This window comes from Haliotis rufescens, unplaced genomic scaffold (assembly GCF_023055435.1).
Source record: "Haliotis rufescens isolate VD_foot unplaced genomic scaffold, xgHalRufe1.0.p SCAF_8, whole genome shotgun sequence".
Classification (NCBI taxonomy): Eukaryota; Metazoa; Mollusca; class Gastropoda; order Lepetellida; family Haliotidae; genus Haliotis; species Haliotis rufescens.
This window is the reverse complement of record NW_025964372.1, coordinates 16,997,667-17,013,846: the sequence shown is the minus strand read 5'-3', so window position 1 is coordinate 17,013,846 and position 16,180 is coordinate 16,997,667. Positions and strand designations below refer to the sequence as shown.

The 16,180-nt window shown below is 41.2% G+C and overlaps 2 protein-coding genes across 2 annotated transcripts; both read right to left on the bottom strand.

Moving 5' to 3' along the window:
- Positions 1-387: 387 nt before the first annotated feature.
- LOC124144825 lies at positions 388-4,675 on the bottom strand. The gene is made up of 2 exons (XM_046514413.2): positions 4,553-4,675; positions 388-2,597 (listed from the first exon to the last, which is right to left on the bottom strand). The coding sequence occupies exon 2, from the start codon at positions 2,548-2,550 to the stop codon at positions 790-792; it is 1,761 nt and encodes a 586-aa protein (XP_046370369.2). The 5' UTR covers positions 2,551-2,597; positions 4,553-4,675; the 3' UTR covers positions 388-789.
- A 2,911-nt stretch (positions 4,676-7,586) lies between these two features.
- Positions 7,587-11,111, bottom strand: LOC124144824 (selenoprotein F-like). The gene is made up of 4 exons (XM_046514412.2): positions 10,977-11,111; positions 10,419-10,589; positions 10,152-10,215; positions 7,587-8,736 (listed from the first exon to the last, which is right to left on the bottom strand). Exons 1-4 carry the CDS (start codon positions 11,019-11,021, stop codon positions 8,558-8,560), a joined length of 459 nt encoding a protein of 152 aa, XP_046370368.1. The 5' UTR covers positions 11,022-11,111; the 3' UTR covers positions 7,587-8,557.
- Between the last annotated feature and the right edge of the window lie 5,069 nt (positions 11,112-16,180).

Here is a 16,180-nt window from a genome sequence, read left to right as displayed (position 1 = left end):
CCAATGCATTTTAGCCATGTCGGGAATCAAACCCGGGTCTTAGGCGTGACGAGCGAACGCTTTCACCACTAGGCTACCTGGCCGCCCCACATTCTATAACCCCCGTATCTACAATATTGTCACTACATTGTCCTATAACCTCCCGTGTCTACAATATTTTTACTACGTTGTCCTATAGCCGTCATATAGCTGGAATATTGCTTAGTGCAGCGTTAAACATGCAACAAACAAACAAACGTTGTCCTGTAGCCTCCCGTGTCTTCAATATTGTCCCTACATTGTTCCATAATCTCCAGTGTCAACAATTATGTCCCATATAACCTGTCGTGCATACGGTATTGGCACTGTGTTGTCATATTGTTTCGAAACAACAAAACACACGTTTAGTACATTGGCAAACATTTTAATCTCATCACATGGATTCATCCCAGTCGGGACCACTGTCTCGCTGTCCCACACATCATTAATTGCTGTACAGACACTGATTCCAACCACTTTCCTAGCCTTTTTCTAATACAGCTCATGGCGGGAGTGTCAGTCTTGACCCCCTGCCATTAAACCAGTACTAAAATTAGAAGACTGTTGAAAATGAAGTAAAGATTGTGACATTGCTTGGCGGTATCACCCATCTTGTGGACGATATGTCGGTTTTCATACAGTTTTTAAACATCGTGGCTACAATCTTTCCCGTATCTTTAAAACCATCTTGTAAAAAGAGCATGTAAATACTAATATGTATGTACTTTTTGTACTTTCCTGGGCAAATATAGAATATTGCTCTACAAGTACTCATTTCAACCATTTCCCCAGCCTCTTTCTGACACAGCTCGTGGCTGGTGTGTCTGTTTTCGCCTTCTTCGGGGACATACAGAGAACACCAATAGCGTTGTCCGAACCAGTAAGCTCCCCGCTCAGCCGTTTGGTGCGTCTTTTACCAAAGCTGACGGGAGACACAAATACTCCGGGTGAGCTATTGTTTCTTCTGGTCATTGTTGGAATTGGAAAGTTTCTTTTGAAATATTTTGCTTGATCACTTGTTGTCCCCCTTGAACTTTTCGGTGATGTACGCTGATCGTTTTCTTTTATAGTGCTTGAAATTTCTTTTTTATCAATATCGCTTTTCACTTCCTGTCCTGAATTGTATTCTTCGGATACAACTTCCATCTTGAAAATACATTCGTTTCCCCTTTCAGAATAAACTGGAGGATCAGATTCATACAAGAGTCGCATCTCTTGTTCATTTTCAGAGGACGCAAGTCTCACGTCTTCGTTGTCAGTAGGCGAGGAACGCACATCTTGCGATCCGTTACCACTGCCGCGTAAACCTGCCGTTCTTATCTTGGGGCGAACATCTTTACGATATATAGGGGATTTCAAATGCGAAACACCATCTTCTGTGGAGTAACTGATATGGTTAAAGGCGGCACAGGGCTTGGCATCCGTTTTCGTAGGATATTTATTGGTTTCCTTCTTAGGGGACACAAACGCTGTGCAGTGTACTTTTTGTTCAAAGTAATTCCAAACTGGTTCTTTCTCGCACCGATTAACTTTCCAGTTGGATTGTTTATCAGCTATACCCTGGTATTGAATCGTATCTGCCGTATATCGAGGCACAGGTTCATCGGATCCACTGAAACTGTCACTGGAGGTGCTTTGGTTGCGTTGGGAGACGTCCGATTGGTTGATGTTGGAGACACCAGACGCCAGACTGCAGCCGGAGGAACTGGACCCATATGACCAAGAGGAGGCAGAAGCGGGCGAGGAGTAGCTAGTGGAAGAACTGTCGGAGCGGGAACCAGGAAGAGAGTAAGGCCTGTCGTCGTGCGGTCCGGGGAGATAAAAAGGATTGTCGGCGTGCGATCCGGGGACATAGCAAGGCCTGTTAGAGTGCGATCCGAGGGGAGAGGAAGGTCTGTCGTCTTGCGATTCAGGGATAGAGGAAGGAGTGTCGGCGTGCGATCCGGGGGTAGAGGAAGGTCTGTCGTCTTGCGATTCAGGGATAGAGGAAGGAGTGTCGGCGTGCGATCCTGGGGAAGAGGAAGGTCTGTCGTCTTGCGATTCAGGGATAGAGGAAGGAGTATCGGCGTGCGATCCTGGGGAAGAGGAAGGTCTGTCGTCTTGCGATTCAGGGATAGAGGAAGGAGTGTCGGCGTGCGATCCGGGGGTAGAGGAAGGGCTGTCTTCTTGCGATTCAGGGATAGAGGAAGGAGTGCCGGCGTGCGATCCAGGGAGGGTGGAAGGTCCACAGCCAAATATAGATTGGCATGTCTCAGAGAACGATTCCTTCGCATCCTCGGATTCGGTATCACATTCAGTCGTGGGAATCAAGGTTTGATGATGATAGTCGCGGACGAGCGTGCCGGAAGTCACAGACCCAGCGCCTGCGTCTTCAGCGTTGTTTGTTACTGGTGTGACAGGTGCACCTTGTGGTTGGTCTAGGGGGGTTGGGTTTTCCTCCCCAATGACCATGTCCACGAAGTCCATAACAAGCGCGGGGACCTCGTGCAGCTGGTCATCATGGCTATCCGACACCTCGTCCTTGTCTCCCATGTAGTCCAGTCAAAGCGCGTCTTAAAACGTCTTCGGCATGCAGTCATCTGAAGGAAAAAACAGATTAGTGAGCGATGGGGTAGCTTACCTCTTTCTCTCCACGCCAAAGCTCCGGGTTCGATTCCTCACATTGGTACAATGTGTGAAGCCCATTTCTGGTAAACACTGCCTTGATGTTGATATACAAGCAGTGTATAACCCCATACTCACTCACATCATCTCCACCATGTATGACATATACACTTTATGACCCGTGAAGATCCGGGGTAGAATAGGTCTTCAGCAACCCACGACGCTGCAAAAGGCGACTATGCTTGTTGTAAAAGGCAACTAACGGGATCGGGTGGTCAGGCTCGCTGACTTGGTTGATGCATGTCATCGATCCCAATTGCTCATGATATCAATCACTGGATTGTCTGGTCCAGACTCGATCATTTACAGACCGCTGTCATATAGCTGGAATATTGCTGAGTGCGGCAAAAAGAATATCTGGTCTCAATATAAAATCCCAGCCCTTCCCCCACCCCTCTCGAATTTCAAATGGTCGGTCCCGAACACGCCACCCAAGGTCACACTCTACTAACAGTTGGTCTGAGTATACAGGGTCCCAATCAACAAAATGATCGCAGCGTTACGACCTACCGTATTCGACGTATTAAGCGCCCCGCTCTAATAAGCGCCCACGGCGAGATTTGCTGATATATTGGCAAGTGAACAATCCCAATATGCACCCCTTCCGACCCCTATTCGCATATAATATGCACCGCTTCCTTCCCCTATTCGTGTATAATACACTCTCATGTGTTATATGCACCCTATATTATTGGCAATTAAATTTATTAAACATATATTTGTCATACATAAACATTTCAGGCTGTCTGCATAAATCACTAAATTTATCTTTCAACTCTGTTTTTTTCCACCAAAAAAATATTCTAATAAGAGCCCCCTATTTCTAATTTTGAGAGCGCCCTGGGCGCTTATTACGTCGAATACGGTATTTTTCCATAAAGTTCACCATAAAATTAAGTGAGCGGTCGGGTAGCTCCTGGTGGTTAAAGCGTTAGCTCGTCACGCCGAAGACCCGGGTTCGATTCCTGACATGGGTACATTGTGTGAAGCCCATTTCTGATGTCCCCCGCCGTGATATTGCTGGAATATTGCTAAAAGCGGCGTAAAACCATACTCACTCACTACCTCACTCATAAATTAAGAATATCGAAGTGCTACGAACGCATTGTGGATCGGGACCCAGAATTGCTCGATCATGATCGTTGGTTTTGGCAGCAGTATATGCCTGTGGTAGTGGGTTACACCAAAGTGAGAAATTCTACAACCTGCTACAATTAGGCTTTCTTCCCGCAACAGGGGCGGTCGGGTTAAAGTGTTCGCTCGTCACGCCGAAAACCCGGGTTCGATTCCCGACATGGGTACAATGTGTGAAGCCCATTTCTGGTGTCCCCCGCCGTGATATTGCTGGCATATTGCTAAAAGCGGCGTAAAACCATAACACTCACTCACTCACTCTTCCCGCAACAAGTTGACATGCTCTCATGTACCTGAAATACTGTTCAAAGCGGATTTAAACCAACCCCGCTCACGTTTAGTACATATTACAGTGATAGCTCGTCTTCTGGTATATTTGGTACACACGCATTATACCGGACACTTTACATTATTAAAATATCTGCATTCGGAAACCTAGCTGTGGTAGTGCTGCTCCCAATAAACGATTTTGATCTTGGATTGTCCCTCCACAGAATATGCCCGCTACGGACAGTTTCAAATAGCCCTAATACATTCCCGATTATTAACATACCGAACTCACAAACCGTCCATATTTGTACATGAAAGCACAGGGCCACGCATGAAAGGGTCTCCTGTAGGCCTATATTGTAAAACATCCATGCTAGAATTGAATCGTTAAGTTAGGCACACATTTACCCCATGGAGTTCAAGAGATATAGTTTTCATGAGATATGCGAAAAGATTTTACACTTACTACAGATGGACATAGAAGAAGTTCACAGGCATCCTTTTCTACACTTCCATGGAGATGGAACTGTTAGTATGACGTCATGTGTAGCGAGACGTCAAAACTATGACGTCACAAGCTTGCCACAACTGCCAACCCCGCCCCTTTCCGTAACGGAAATAGCCGATCGTGTTCATATAGCACTCGGGTCCGCTTATTCCGCCACCAATATAATGGAGCCACTCCTCAGAGCTCCATGCGGCACCGGCCAGCGACGACATTGTGACGATACGTCTCATCTTACACAGTCCATTCAAGATATTCAATATCTTTTCCATCTGTTTCATTTGTGAGGAGTCCACACATTAAGATAAACATATATCACAGAATGGTCAATTTTCATTGAGAAATCACCTAAAACGTTGCTGTCATCGAAGCCCTATAGATAGCTAGCGATACGGTCACATTCGTGTATAAAGATATTTTTGCACCTAAACTGTAGAAGTTGTAGTAGTATATCTATATGATTATGCAAAACAATATTTAAAGGTACCGTTTGAGAGGCTTGCATTACGCCCAGTCGGCTAAGGCACCGCGATTCGCTGTGCAGAGTTGCGTCCCGTCCCATGGGCACGCCTCCAACCTATGATTGTGGGTTCGAATCCCGGTTCGCCCCGATTATGTTTCAAGGTTTGTCAGCACCATACCCGTGTTCGTGGGTTTCACCGAAGTTGTAAACGTTTGAAACTGCATCACATCGGGCTTTGATTACAGAACCATTCCCGTCAACTCGGATTTTTCCACCACCAAAACAATCTGGAATCGATCGCCCTCGCATACACATCACTGGAAACTTCCTGTTAAAAGTTATAGTGTTCACAGATACCTGTGCATTTTGCACAACATATGCTCAAGCAGTATTTTTTACATCGTAATTCTACACTCGAACATATGACAAGACGTTGAAAGTCTGCAGTACAAGAAGTGGGCACTCGTACAGAAAACCAGAGACCATAAAATACATTTATTTTATGGTATCAGGAAAAACTGAGCAAGCCTTGCAAGGTTTCGTTAACCGCACGTGACGCCATTCCGCTGACGCCATTCCGCTTATCGTAACGCTAAAGATATGACGTCAGAGTCGTATATATAGTCTTTTCCAATAAGTTCTTATACCCCCCTAAAACATTTCAAGCTCTCTGCTATCATAAAAACTTGAAATATGTACATTCTCCTTGTTGATTTCTATTGTGTTTGCTACACAAAATGTATTGCCACACATCCTTTGAATATTGTAGCAACCGCAACTTTAACTCTACATAATATTATTGTTAATGGCTACAGACGATGACTGAAAAATAAGTACTATTCTATAAATATTAGCTTCCGCGATGCTGCTGCCGTAAAATCGTCTCTTTCAATCTGAGGGGGGTTATTGTGATTTGATCACCTCAGATTGATCAATTAGAGTCCAGTAATACCAACTTCAGGGTACAGTTTGTTGTGACTACTTCATCCTCCAAAACAATACCCGTTGGTCATACGCACGCATGCGCACTCGTCACTGGCTACGGCACTGATAATGAACTGAATTGAGTTAAAACCACACACATATTTCAACTTCAATTTATAAATTTATAAGAAATAGAAAATCTCACCCTCGTGTCTTTGGTATCAAGTATACCAACACTTTAAACTCCGGGGCTTGCTGAGGAGTTTTAAACGTTTTGAGGAGTGTTGATCTTTTTGGTATCATAGGACACAAGTGTGAGGTCAAATTTATCATACAAAATCATTCGTCCCTACTGTTTGTAAACCAGATTCTGTGTCAGAGAGATAAGTGATCTCATTTGATTGTGATGTCCTGGTAACTGTCACAATGGACTGCAAAGCATCATGACGCAATTGGTTTCAGCGATATCTCCTAGGAAATAGAATTATCTAACACGAGCGATATCTCCCATGGAAGACAGTTTAGGATGATAAAACATCATTATTTCCTGGTGTTAAGTGTACCAACGGTAGAGTAAATGGAAAAAACCCCGTGCCCATTCACCAATTTCGCTCAATTTCACACCTCAGGGATATTTGACAGGGAATATTCATTTAGTTGTGTATCACCATTGTGTAACAAAGTCTGATTGAAACAGCTGTTTTGGCGAACACAGAATAAAATAATATTATAGGTGAGGTGAAATGGGATTTTACCTTGCATCCAAAATTATTGCACTTATATAGCGACATGCATGCACTTGTGTGTGGGGCTGCTGATGCCGATTTATAGTGCTAGCCCACTGAGATACCATGAATACCCCACTAAGACACAGTATGCTGGCTTCGACTTTTAGCCCCTTAATGCTGTGCGCCAGGCAGGGTAACAACAAGTACTATCCTTTAACGTCTTCCAGTATGACATGGCCAGAGATCGCACCTGGACCTTCTGCCTTCCTGGTGGATGCTCTACCACTAGACCACGGAGGCAATCTAATATTATAGGAAAGTATTCTTTCTCAATAACTGTTCACATGAATTACATGGTTACTGTTCCAACAATATGAAAACTACCTGAGGCAGTACAGTTGAGCAGAAAGGACTGTATACTAGTATTTGTTTGTTTGTTGATTAATGCCGCACTCAGCAAGATCCCAGCTATATGATGGCAGGCTGTATAAAATCAAGTCTGGTCCAGACAATCAAGTGATTGACATCATCAGCATTGATCTACAAAACTGGGATATGATGACAAACATCAGCCAAGTCAGCAATCCTGACCACTTGATTATGACAAGCATAGTTGCCTCTTACAATAAGCATGGGTTGCAGAAGACCAATTTTAACCCAGATCTTCATGGATCCAAAGCACAATGTAAATCAACTAGAATGACATTGCATCAGCAACGACTCCGGGACAAGTCACACAACCAGCAGGGTGACATATGCACACTGGATCTCCATTTACATGAATCATACAGCAAGCATGAGGTCCTGGCATCTTACTAGCCCTGGAATCCCCAGACAAACAATAATTTTCAGAAATATGCAAAGAAAAACAAAGACTGTGTCATGTCCATTTTCCTTTTACTTGTAAACAATGTGATAAAACCACATGATAAATACACTTTCTTGTAATGTAAACAAGGTCTTGTAACAAAATGAGATGGACAATGATGAAACAACTCAGAAATGTCTTCCAACAAAACCTCTGTCATCCATCCCTACAAACCATCCGGTTTCATGCAGGGACTTCATAGATAGGCATGCCGGACATCTCGCTGTGGAGCTACCATTCTCTGGTTAATCCCGTGCTCACTTCAACCATATTCAGGTAAAATGTTAATTAATATTCTGGAATTATTTTTTATATCAACTACTTGTAAACATATTTTTTCAGTTGTTAGAAATCATTTGCATAGACAATTAAATGAAAAGAGCACTTTGCAATCATCTTTGTGATGTCAGTTAGTAGAGACTAAGCTTCATCTCTCTGCCTCGGCAGATTCAAGATTATGGAAGACGACATACTGGCTATAATAACTGAAATAGTTATGACCAAAGATGAAGCCAAGATAAACACTGACAGTATTAGGCCATCAGAAAATGACTTCAACTGCATAAGGTTACAATGCATCAAAACACATATACTGATGTACACAAATAAAGTAACAGGAGACAAGCATCAGTTTGACATCTGTCTGTTCCAATGCTTACTTCCATCAGTACATACTTGGGTTTAAATTACAAATCAGTTGGTGATGGTACTGATACAGTGACCTGGGTGATCTGTCGGCCTGGGTGGTAATTCTCCAGTGAATATGGTGAAAAAGTTCTTTTTAACAAATGTCCAGATTCATCAATCATTTTGGTAGAGCAATATCGTCTGTATAACTGTAAACAGTCCTTACAGTAACTTTCCTGAAAGCGGATATCTAGAATACCAGGGTCCAGCCTAACAGGTTCCGCTGAAATCTCAACTTAAGTAAATAACCAGAGAATGGTGCCATAGTGGGACATTTCAAAGTTATTGTGATGGATTTATTTCTTCAGTTTTGCGTGAAAGAAGGCCTCCACAGAGTCTGTGTTCCATTTCTCGATGCCCAGTTCCTCTTGCACTAAACGGTTCTCATCAAGCAGCTTGATGATAGGGTCTGCGCCTCGGGCGTATTTGATTTCGAGTCCAGGAAACTGATCAGGCTTGGCGCTCTTAACAAAAGCTGTAACAGGGAAAGGAATGTGAAAATTAAGTCAGAAAAATATGACACTCCATGCAATTCGTCCTATCTGGACAATCCAAATATCCCTATCACAGTTGAACAGTTTTTTCCACATATTTTCAGATGATGTTGTCAAAGAGATGTTCCTACATTGTGGCAATGGGATTTATTTGTTTAATATGACAAAAACATGACCTCATAACTCATAAAACTCACTCACCATGGTAACAGCATCATTGTGTGTTCTTACCACTGCCATAATTGTATATAATTTAGTAAGCTGGTAAATGCTGAATTTTAAGAATAAAGTTTAGGAATAATTACCAAATTATATATTTACCACTTGCACATATTTACTACTCATATCTTGCCCACTCTCGGATTGGATCGTTCGGCCAATGCTTTTATCTGTGCTGCCTAGCTACATCTAAGGGGAACAACTCTCTACCCTCTTAAAAATATCATCCAATTTACAACATCACTGAGTGTATGTTTGAATCTTTAGAAATTACACGCCAGAAATAGAACAGTGTTGTATCATGAGTGAGAGTATGGTTTTATGCAGTTTTTAGCAACATTCCAGCAATATGATGGCAGGGGACACCAGAAATGGGCTTCACACATTATACCCAAGTCGGGTACTTCGATGTGACGAGCGAACACTTTAACCACTAGGTTACCCGACCACCCCGTTGTATCATGAAATAAACCATGCCTCCTCCTTCATTGTTTTATGTGACTTATTGTGTAGTTAACTTGTAGCTTAGAATAAAGTACAGTCGACACTTTTGACCTCTGAGAACAGCATCTTAGAATCTACAGTTTACACATTGGTTCAATATCAGACAATCATCATGATCATGGCAATTGTAGGCTTCATCCAACATGTCCAAAGTTCACACACAAAAATGTGCTCATTTGACTCCTGAGAGTTATAGACATTTCATAGGCTGACTTAACACACACAGATCTCTACTACAATGCAAATGAATCCAGAGGAAAGTGCCTATGTTCATCCATCCATGAAAGGGTACACGGTAGAATGAGAGTGAGTGAGTAAGGTTTTACGCCACTTTTAGCAATATTCCAGCAACATCATGACCTGGGCACCAGAAATGGGCTTCACACATTGTACCCATGTGGGGAATTGAACCCAGGTCTTCAGCGTGATGCGAAAACGCTTAATAACCACTTGGCCACCCCACCGCCAAGTAGGGTGAGATGGTTATGATGGCGTTAACCTCCTAGCACCTCATTGGCCAGCTTGAGTTGTATACTTCCTAGGGAGATAAGAATGAAATTTGAGTGCACACTGATCCACTGACCAAGGTAATAATGCAGCCTTTCACCATGCTTAATACTAATAGACATAGAGATTACATTATTTATTAATAACATTTTCAATTACTACTCACCCTGAACCTGTGGATACCTTCCCAATTTTCATCCACACACAACTAACTCTGCATATGGATATAACTGAAATAAAACAACACACTGTTAAATTCAATCTAATTAGTGATGTCAACAGTGTAGATGTGCAGGATTAAGTGACACACCAGTGTTAAGAAAATTTCATCATTTAGCATGTTTAGCTTCAGTATTCATCAGTTTACCACCGTACATGAAAAACCCCCAAAATAGCTTAATACATTTAGCTAAGAAAATGTGATCAAACTTACACCACCATTTTCCTCTTCAGTTCTGTCTTCTTGGCAACATTTTTGACAATCATCTTTCAGAGATGAGAGGCTGAACTTGTCAAGCTCGTCACAATTACTGCACAGCAGATTTGTGGAAAATCCCAAATTTTTACACTCTTCCACCGTTAGTTTGCAGTCTCCTAAATAGACCTGAAAATAAACAGGGTCCATAACTATGATAACTATTTAACATATAATATGGCTACTTACGTGTAAGTGAATAGCTTCTCAATCTGTTTAGTGCAACTGATCAGACCCAATTCTTGCATTTAGGTTTCAAACATAATATACAGACAAAAGGACTAGAGCCTAGAATTATTTGGAACGACAATGATTGTTTAACAAATTTAGAGGCGACGTAGTCAACATTTCCTATGTAATATCGATGGCGATACGTGTATAACGGGAATGGTGTTTTCTTGTCTTTCCTAGAATCCTCATCATCGTACAATATAACAAACGAACACAGAGTAATCGTAGAGATCGGATCCATAAATAAGAAGATAAATTTCCAGTACTTTCATTAACAAAACTTACCAATAATAGGAGAAACAGCGACAGCAGACCTAGTAGGTCCGCCATTGCTGCAGGACACGTTATTTCCGGTTGTTGCTAAAATCGAAATAGCAGGTGCGCCTCATTTAAAACGAACCGTGAGTGTGGACAAAAAAAATATCAAGATTAGAAGGGATACACAAAGTATGTGATCTGCCAGCGTGATTTTGTGCTTAATTACGGTACCCTGCGAAGATTTAGTATCTTTGTGTCTGGTGTTGAGGGGCAGTCACCTCCCTCGACCGAGGTGCCAAATCCAGTTGCCATCCTGATGCCCTTAACAGTGAACTGCTCTTGAAAGGGATGATTGTGTCATTCTTGCTTCCGAGTTCCAAGTGATTGCTAATATGTATGTTAATTTTTGTTTGTTTATATTAGACCTCAATCTCAGGATCAATATAATGGTATAGAATTATTAGAAAATATGCTGACTTCTCTGAAAATGGAATATCAATGTCACGAGGTGAGTGAGTGAGTGAGTATGGTTTTACGCCGCTTTTAGCAATATTCCAGCAATATCACGGCGGGGGACACCAGAAATGGGCTTCACATATTGTACCCATGTCGGGAATCGAACCCGGGTCTTCGGCGTGACGAGCGAACGCTTTAACCACCAGGCTACCCGAGCGCCCCGTCACGAGGTGAGGTGAGGTGAGGTGAGGTGAGGTGAGGTGAGGTGAGGTGAAATGGGATTTAACGTCGCGTCCAAGATTATTGCACTTATATAGCGACGTGCATGCACGTGTGTGTGTGTTTGGCTGCTTGCTTGCATTAGTCCGGCCTGATGCCGATTAATAGTGCTAGCTCACTTCCATGCCGCAGTTTTACATGAATACCAACGACCAGTCCTTGACTTTAGCCCCTTAATGCCGAGCACCAGACAGGGTAACAATAAATATAATCTTTTTAGGGTATAACGCGGCCGGGGATCGAACCCCGGACCTTCCGATCTCCGGGCGGACGCTCTACCACTACACCACAGAGGCGGTCTCCACGCCATCCGCGAATACTATGTGGTTATCTTAACTCTAGAACCTGTACGGAGGAGGACTGCATTGGATATGATATGTATAGAATATTTACCATTGGATAATATTAGATATAACGTTTCTATAATTAAATTACCTTGGCGAAAAAAACGAACATAACGTTGGCAATTCCAGTGGACAATTGTTAGATCTATGTAAACCGTTTGATATCCGTATTTGTAATGAAAGATTAACATTTGCTTTCCGTAACTCTGCCTATATGTATATATGTCATAATGGCTATAGTACCCCTGACGATATATGCACATCGACGTCTCTTTTCCAGTACACTGGACATTTTACTGACATACCCAGTACAACATCTGATCATCTGTCTATTTCACTTATGTTAAGGCAATTCCAGAATTGCATTTCCCCCATTGTTGAAACAGAAAGTGCTACACGTTTACACAGGTTAAAGCACAAGTGGCAAGATGAGGCTAGAGATGAATTTTGAAACTAACCATCCAAGAAATGCTTAAAAAATATTATAAGGGTATATGTAAGTGTTGATGCTGCTGTTGATAAACTGGTAAATATATTAGGACTATGTAGTTTCCATCTTCACAGGTATATAACAAATATAATAAGACCAAATGGGGTTTGATTCGGAATGTGAAACACGGAAAAGAGAAAAGATATTTTAAGTTTAATTTATTTCGTAAATATTCCACTCACTTAAGTTTCTTGTTATTTAAGGAAGCCAAAACAAAGTTAAACATCTTTGTCATTCGACACAGCAGTTATTTCAAATATTAGTTGTCAACTATTTATCTTAGGCTGCAGTTGAAGGATACTTAGACATTTGGGGAATTAATTAAGAAATTATCTTATAGAATGTTTACTGAAAACAACATAGGTCCAAAGACTCCGGAGAATCTTCAGCAGTTTATACAATGGTGAAAACCAAGATGAATTGTCCAGTCCTAACATTTCTGAAGAAGAGGATTTTTATCTCACAAATCATGACCCTGAGACCTGTGTGACATGTTTACAACTACCCGATGACCTTTCTTGTGATTTTACTGAATTTTAAGTTTTAAAAGCTGTAGAAACGCTAAAAACTGGTAAAGCCCCAGGAAACGATTGTATTCCTGCAGAGTATTTTAGGTGCATTGATGCTTCCTTAGTCACATATTTTATTCAACCAGATATTACATACAGGTACTTTTCCCGAGAAAGGGACCACATGCTTGATTGTACGATTATTTAAGAAGGGTAATGTGAATGATCGAAATAACTACAGATGTATCACTTTGTTCAATGTTATGAGTAAGATATTTGTATAGTTTAAACATATTTTTTTCACCTTAACTTGAAAGGGATTATATAAATGCCGCTCCCTGTTACATAATTACATTTGTGTTGACATGAAAACTTTAAGGTCATGAAGCAATGCCAATTATATTGTAAGAAGACCACTCGTGGTACAAAACTATAGTCATATGTGTATAAGCTTAACATATATCTGTACTCAATGTACAAAACCACCACTATTTTCTATAACATCATGGACAGACATAGGTATATTGTGGTTGACATCTCTTCTTTAGGTCCTGTTACCATACAATGTTGTTTTCAGATCAAAACACAGTAGTACATACTGCTTCTAATGTTACGATACGTAGGACAAGTTAAGAGGAAGTGAAGTGGAGACTCCAAATCAAAACCGCACTAACATGCTGCCATGTTTGATATATGTCTTTGCTTTGACCATTAATATCACTGCATCCAATTCTTAAACGAGCATGGACAATTTAACAATATCGAGTACCGTAATTTAAGTAAAAGTATATACATATTTATATTTATGCTTATTACCGTTAAGTTAGTTGCCATTAAGATGTAATACAGAAAGACGAGATGGATTAGATTATTCCTTAAGAATTTGTAAACATTGTAATACTGGTGTAATTGACGATGAACTACATTTTCTGTTGAGCTGCCCTGCATTTAATGATTTACGAAGTAATCATTTATGTTTTTTACAAACTGAATATGAAAACGAAGGTATTTACACTAAATTAATGTGGGCACGGGTGGCCCAGTCGTCTTAGGCGCCGCGATTCGCCTTGCAGAGTTGCGTCCCTCGGGTACGCCAGAAACCTATGATTGTGGGTTCGAATCCCGGTTCGCCCCCGATTATGTTTCCAGGTTTGTCAGCACCATACCCGTGCTCGCGGGTTTCACCGAAGTGGTAAACGTCTGAGACCTGCATCACTTCGGGCTTTCCTACCACATTAAGCTGACACGCCGCAATATAACTGGAATACTGTTAAAAGCGGCGTTAAACCCAACTCACTCTCTCACTCACTCACTAAATTGTAACCGGAAGTGGTGTTAAATTGTATCGAAAATATATCAACTTGGTGTGGCCTCACCGTCGTTTTATCAAGACCAAGTTTATGTGGAAGAAAATGACATATCTCAAATGTTGAATTAACGTTAATGTCATTGGGGAGCTCTATAACAAACAGCTCGAAAGGCCATTATTATTGAAACAGTCTGTTTGAATGACCGTCTATAACCGAAGACTTGTTTGATAGCTTTGTATATTGATATAGAATAATATTGACTGTGTTTGGTCTCGAGTTTGAGTTTCAGCCGCTGATGGCTTGAAGTCTGATAGGATGACTGCATTGTATATATGGGCCCAGCTGTCTCAGGAAGTTTGAATATTAGTGACAGCTATTGATCGTAATATGGTTGGGTTTTCTGTTCTCAGTTATTCTGATGTTAAAGCTGTGTCAACTTTGGGGCGTTTTAAGGTCCAGGGAGGGTGTAACCATTTTTTTAGTGATTGTCTGTTGGTTGAATGTCATTACAATTGTGACTTCGGTTGAGTTCACGTACTAATATCCAAGATGGCTTTTGTGAGGGATTTTATCCAAGCTAGGGCTTCTTCTCGGGTGTTTTTGTCTTGCCATAACTTTTTCACCAAATGGTTTGATGTTCGTCCCCAGAACGATACCATTGCCTGCTCAAAGTATCAATGAAAGTTCTGCTGTTACTACTTGTAGTGCTTCTAGTGAAGTACCTGTTGCGGCACCTGTGGTCAGCATTAGGGCTCTGTATTGTATTCTGTCGAGGCGGCCCAAGACAGTATTTGATGCCGATTGAAAGGTCTTACAACCATAGTCTATTTTTCATCTGAATAGCAATTAGTATAGGTCTACCTGAGTGTCCCGAGATGTACCCCAAGATGTGCCTGAAATTACACAGCAATACGTTCAGGCCCTTATGCCACCTGTTTTCCACATGTTTACTCCAAGTTCTCCACATGTTTACTCCAAGTTTTCTATATGTTTACTCCAAGTAAGGTGATGATCTTGGATAACCCCAAGAACATTTGCGGATTTTTCGAATTTGATTGGTTTGCCTTTAAGTACAGACCGATTGCACCATAGAGACCTGGCGAGCTACCTTTTTATTTATACCCGAGACCTCCTGTCCACGTTTGAAAGCAGGTCATATCCGTCTGTCCAGTTTGGATCTTTAACAATACACTTAACACATGTTTGTCATATTATGCAAGTTTCGACATGCGGGCTTGGCGTGTCAATTGTTCACGGCTGGTCAACCGTCTGGAGTTGGCGAACCGTGTCTAGAATGTCAATAGCACTATATCAATAGCCTACCAGCTAGTATTATACACGTTCTGAAAACTATGTAGAGTTTACTGGCTTGGGAATGTTAAATGTAAAGTTGTAGAATATATTGGAATTTGATAAAAAGAAAAATATATGGTAATTTTGATACTGTTGTATTATCAACGCTTTAAAATCTTACCATCAATCGAAAAATATCTGAAACTACCAAAATCAATATCGTACCCTATTTTAAAAAAAAATAAATCAGAACAAACAACCATAACTTACCAGTTGAGCAAAATGTGTCACAATTATTTTGCACTCCTTCAGCAAAAGCTGTGTAAATAGCTTGAGGTACATTTCTGTATTAGTTGCACCTATGAGACCTGCACTTCAAGGAATTTTAAGAGACTCCTTTTCTAAGATTATACGCAAAAAGTATTGAAAAACATGGGTCAAAATGAGAAGAGGTAGTATTTGGTAATGAATAAAAATTCTTTGAGGAAATGTAGAGACGCTATTGCGGAGAATCAACCAAGTCAAAGAGGCTGACACTCAGTCAATCTCA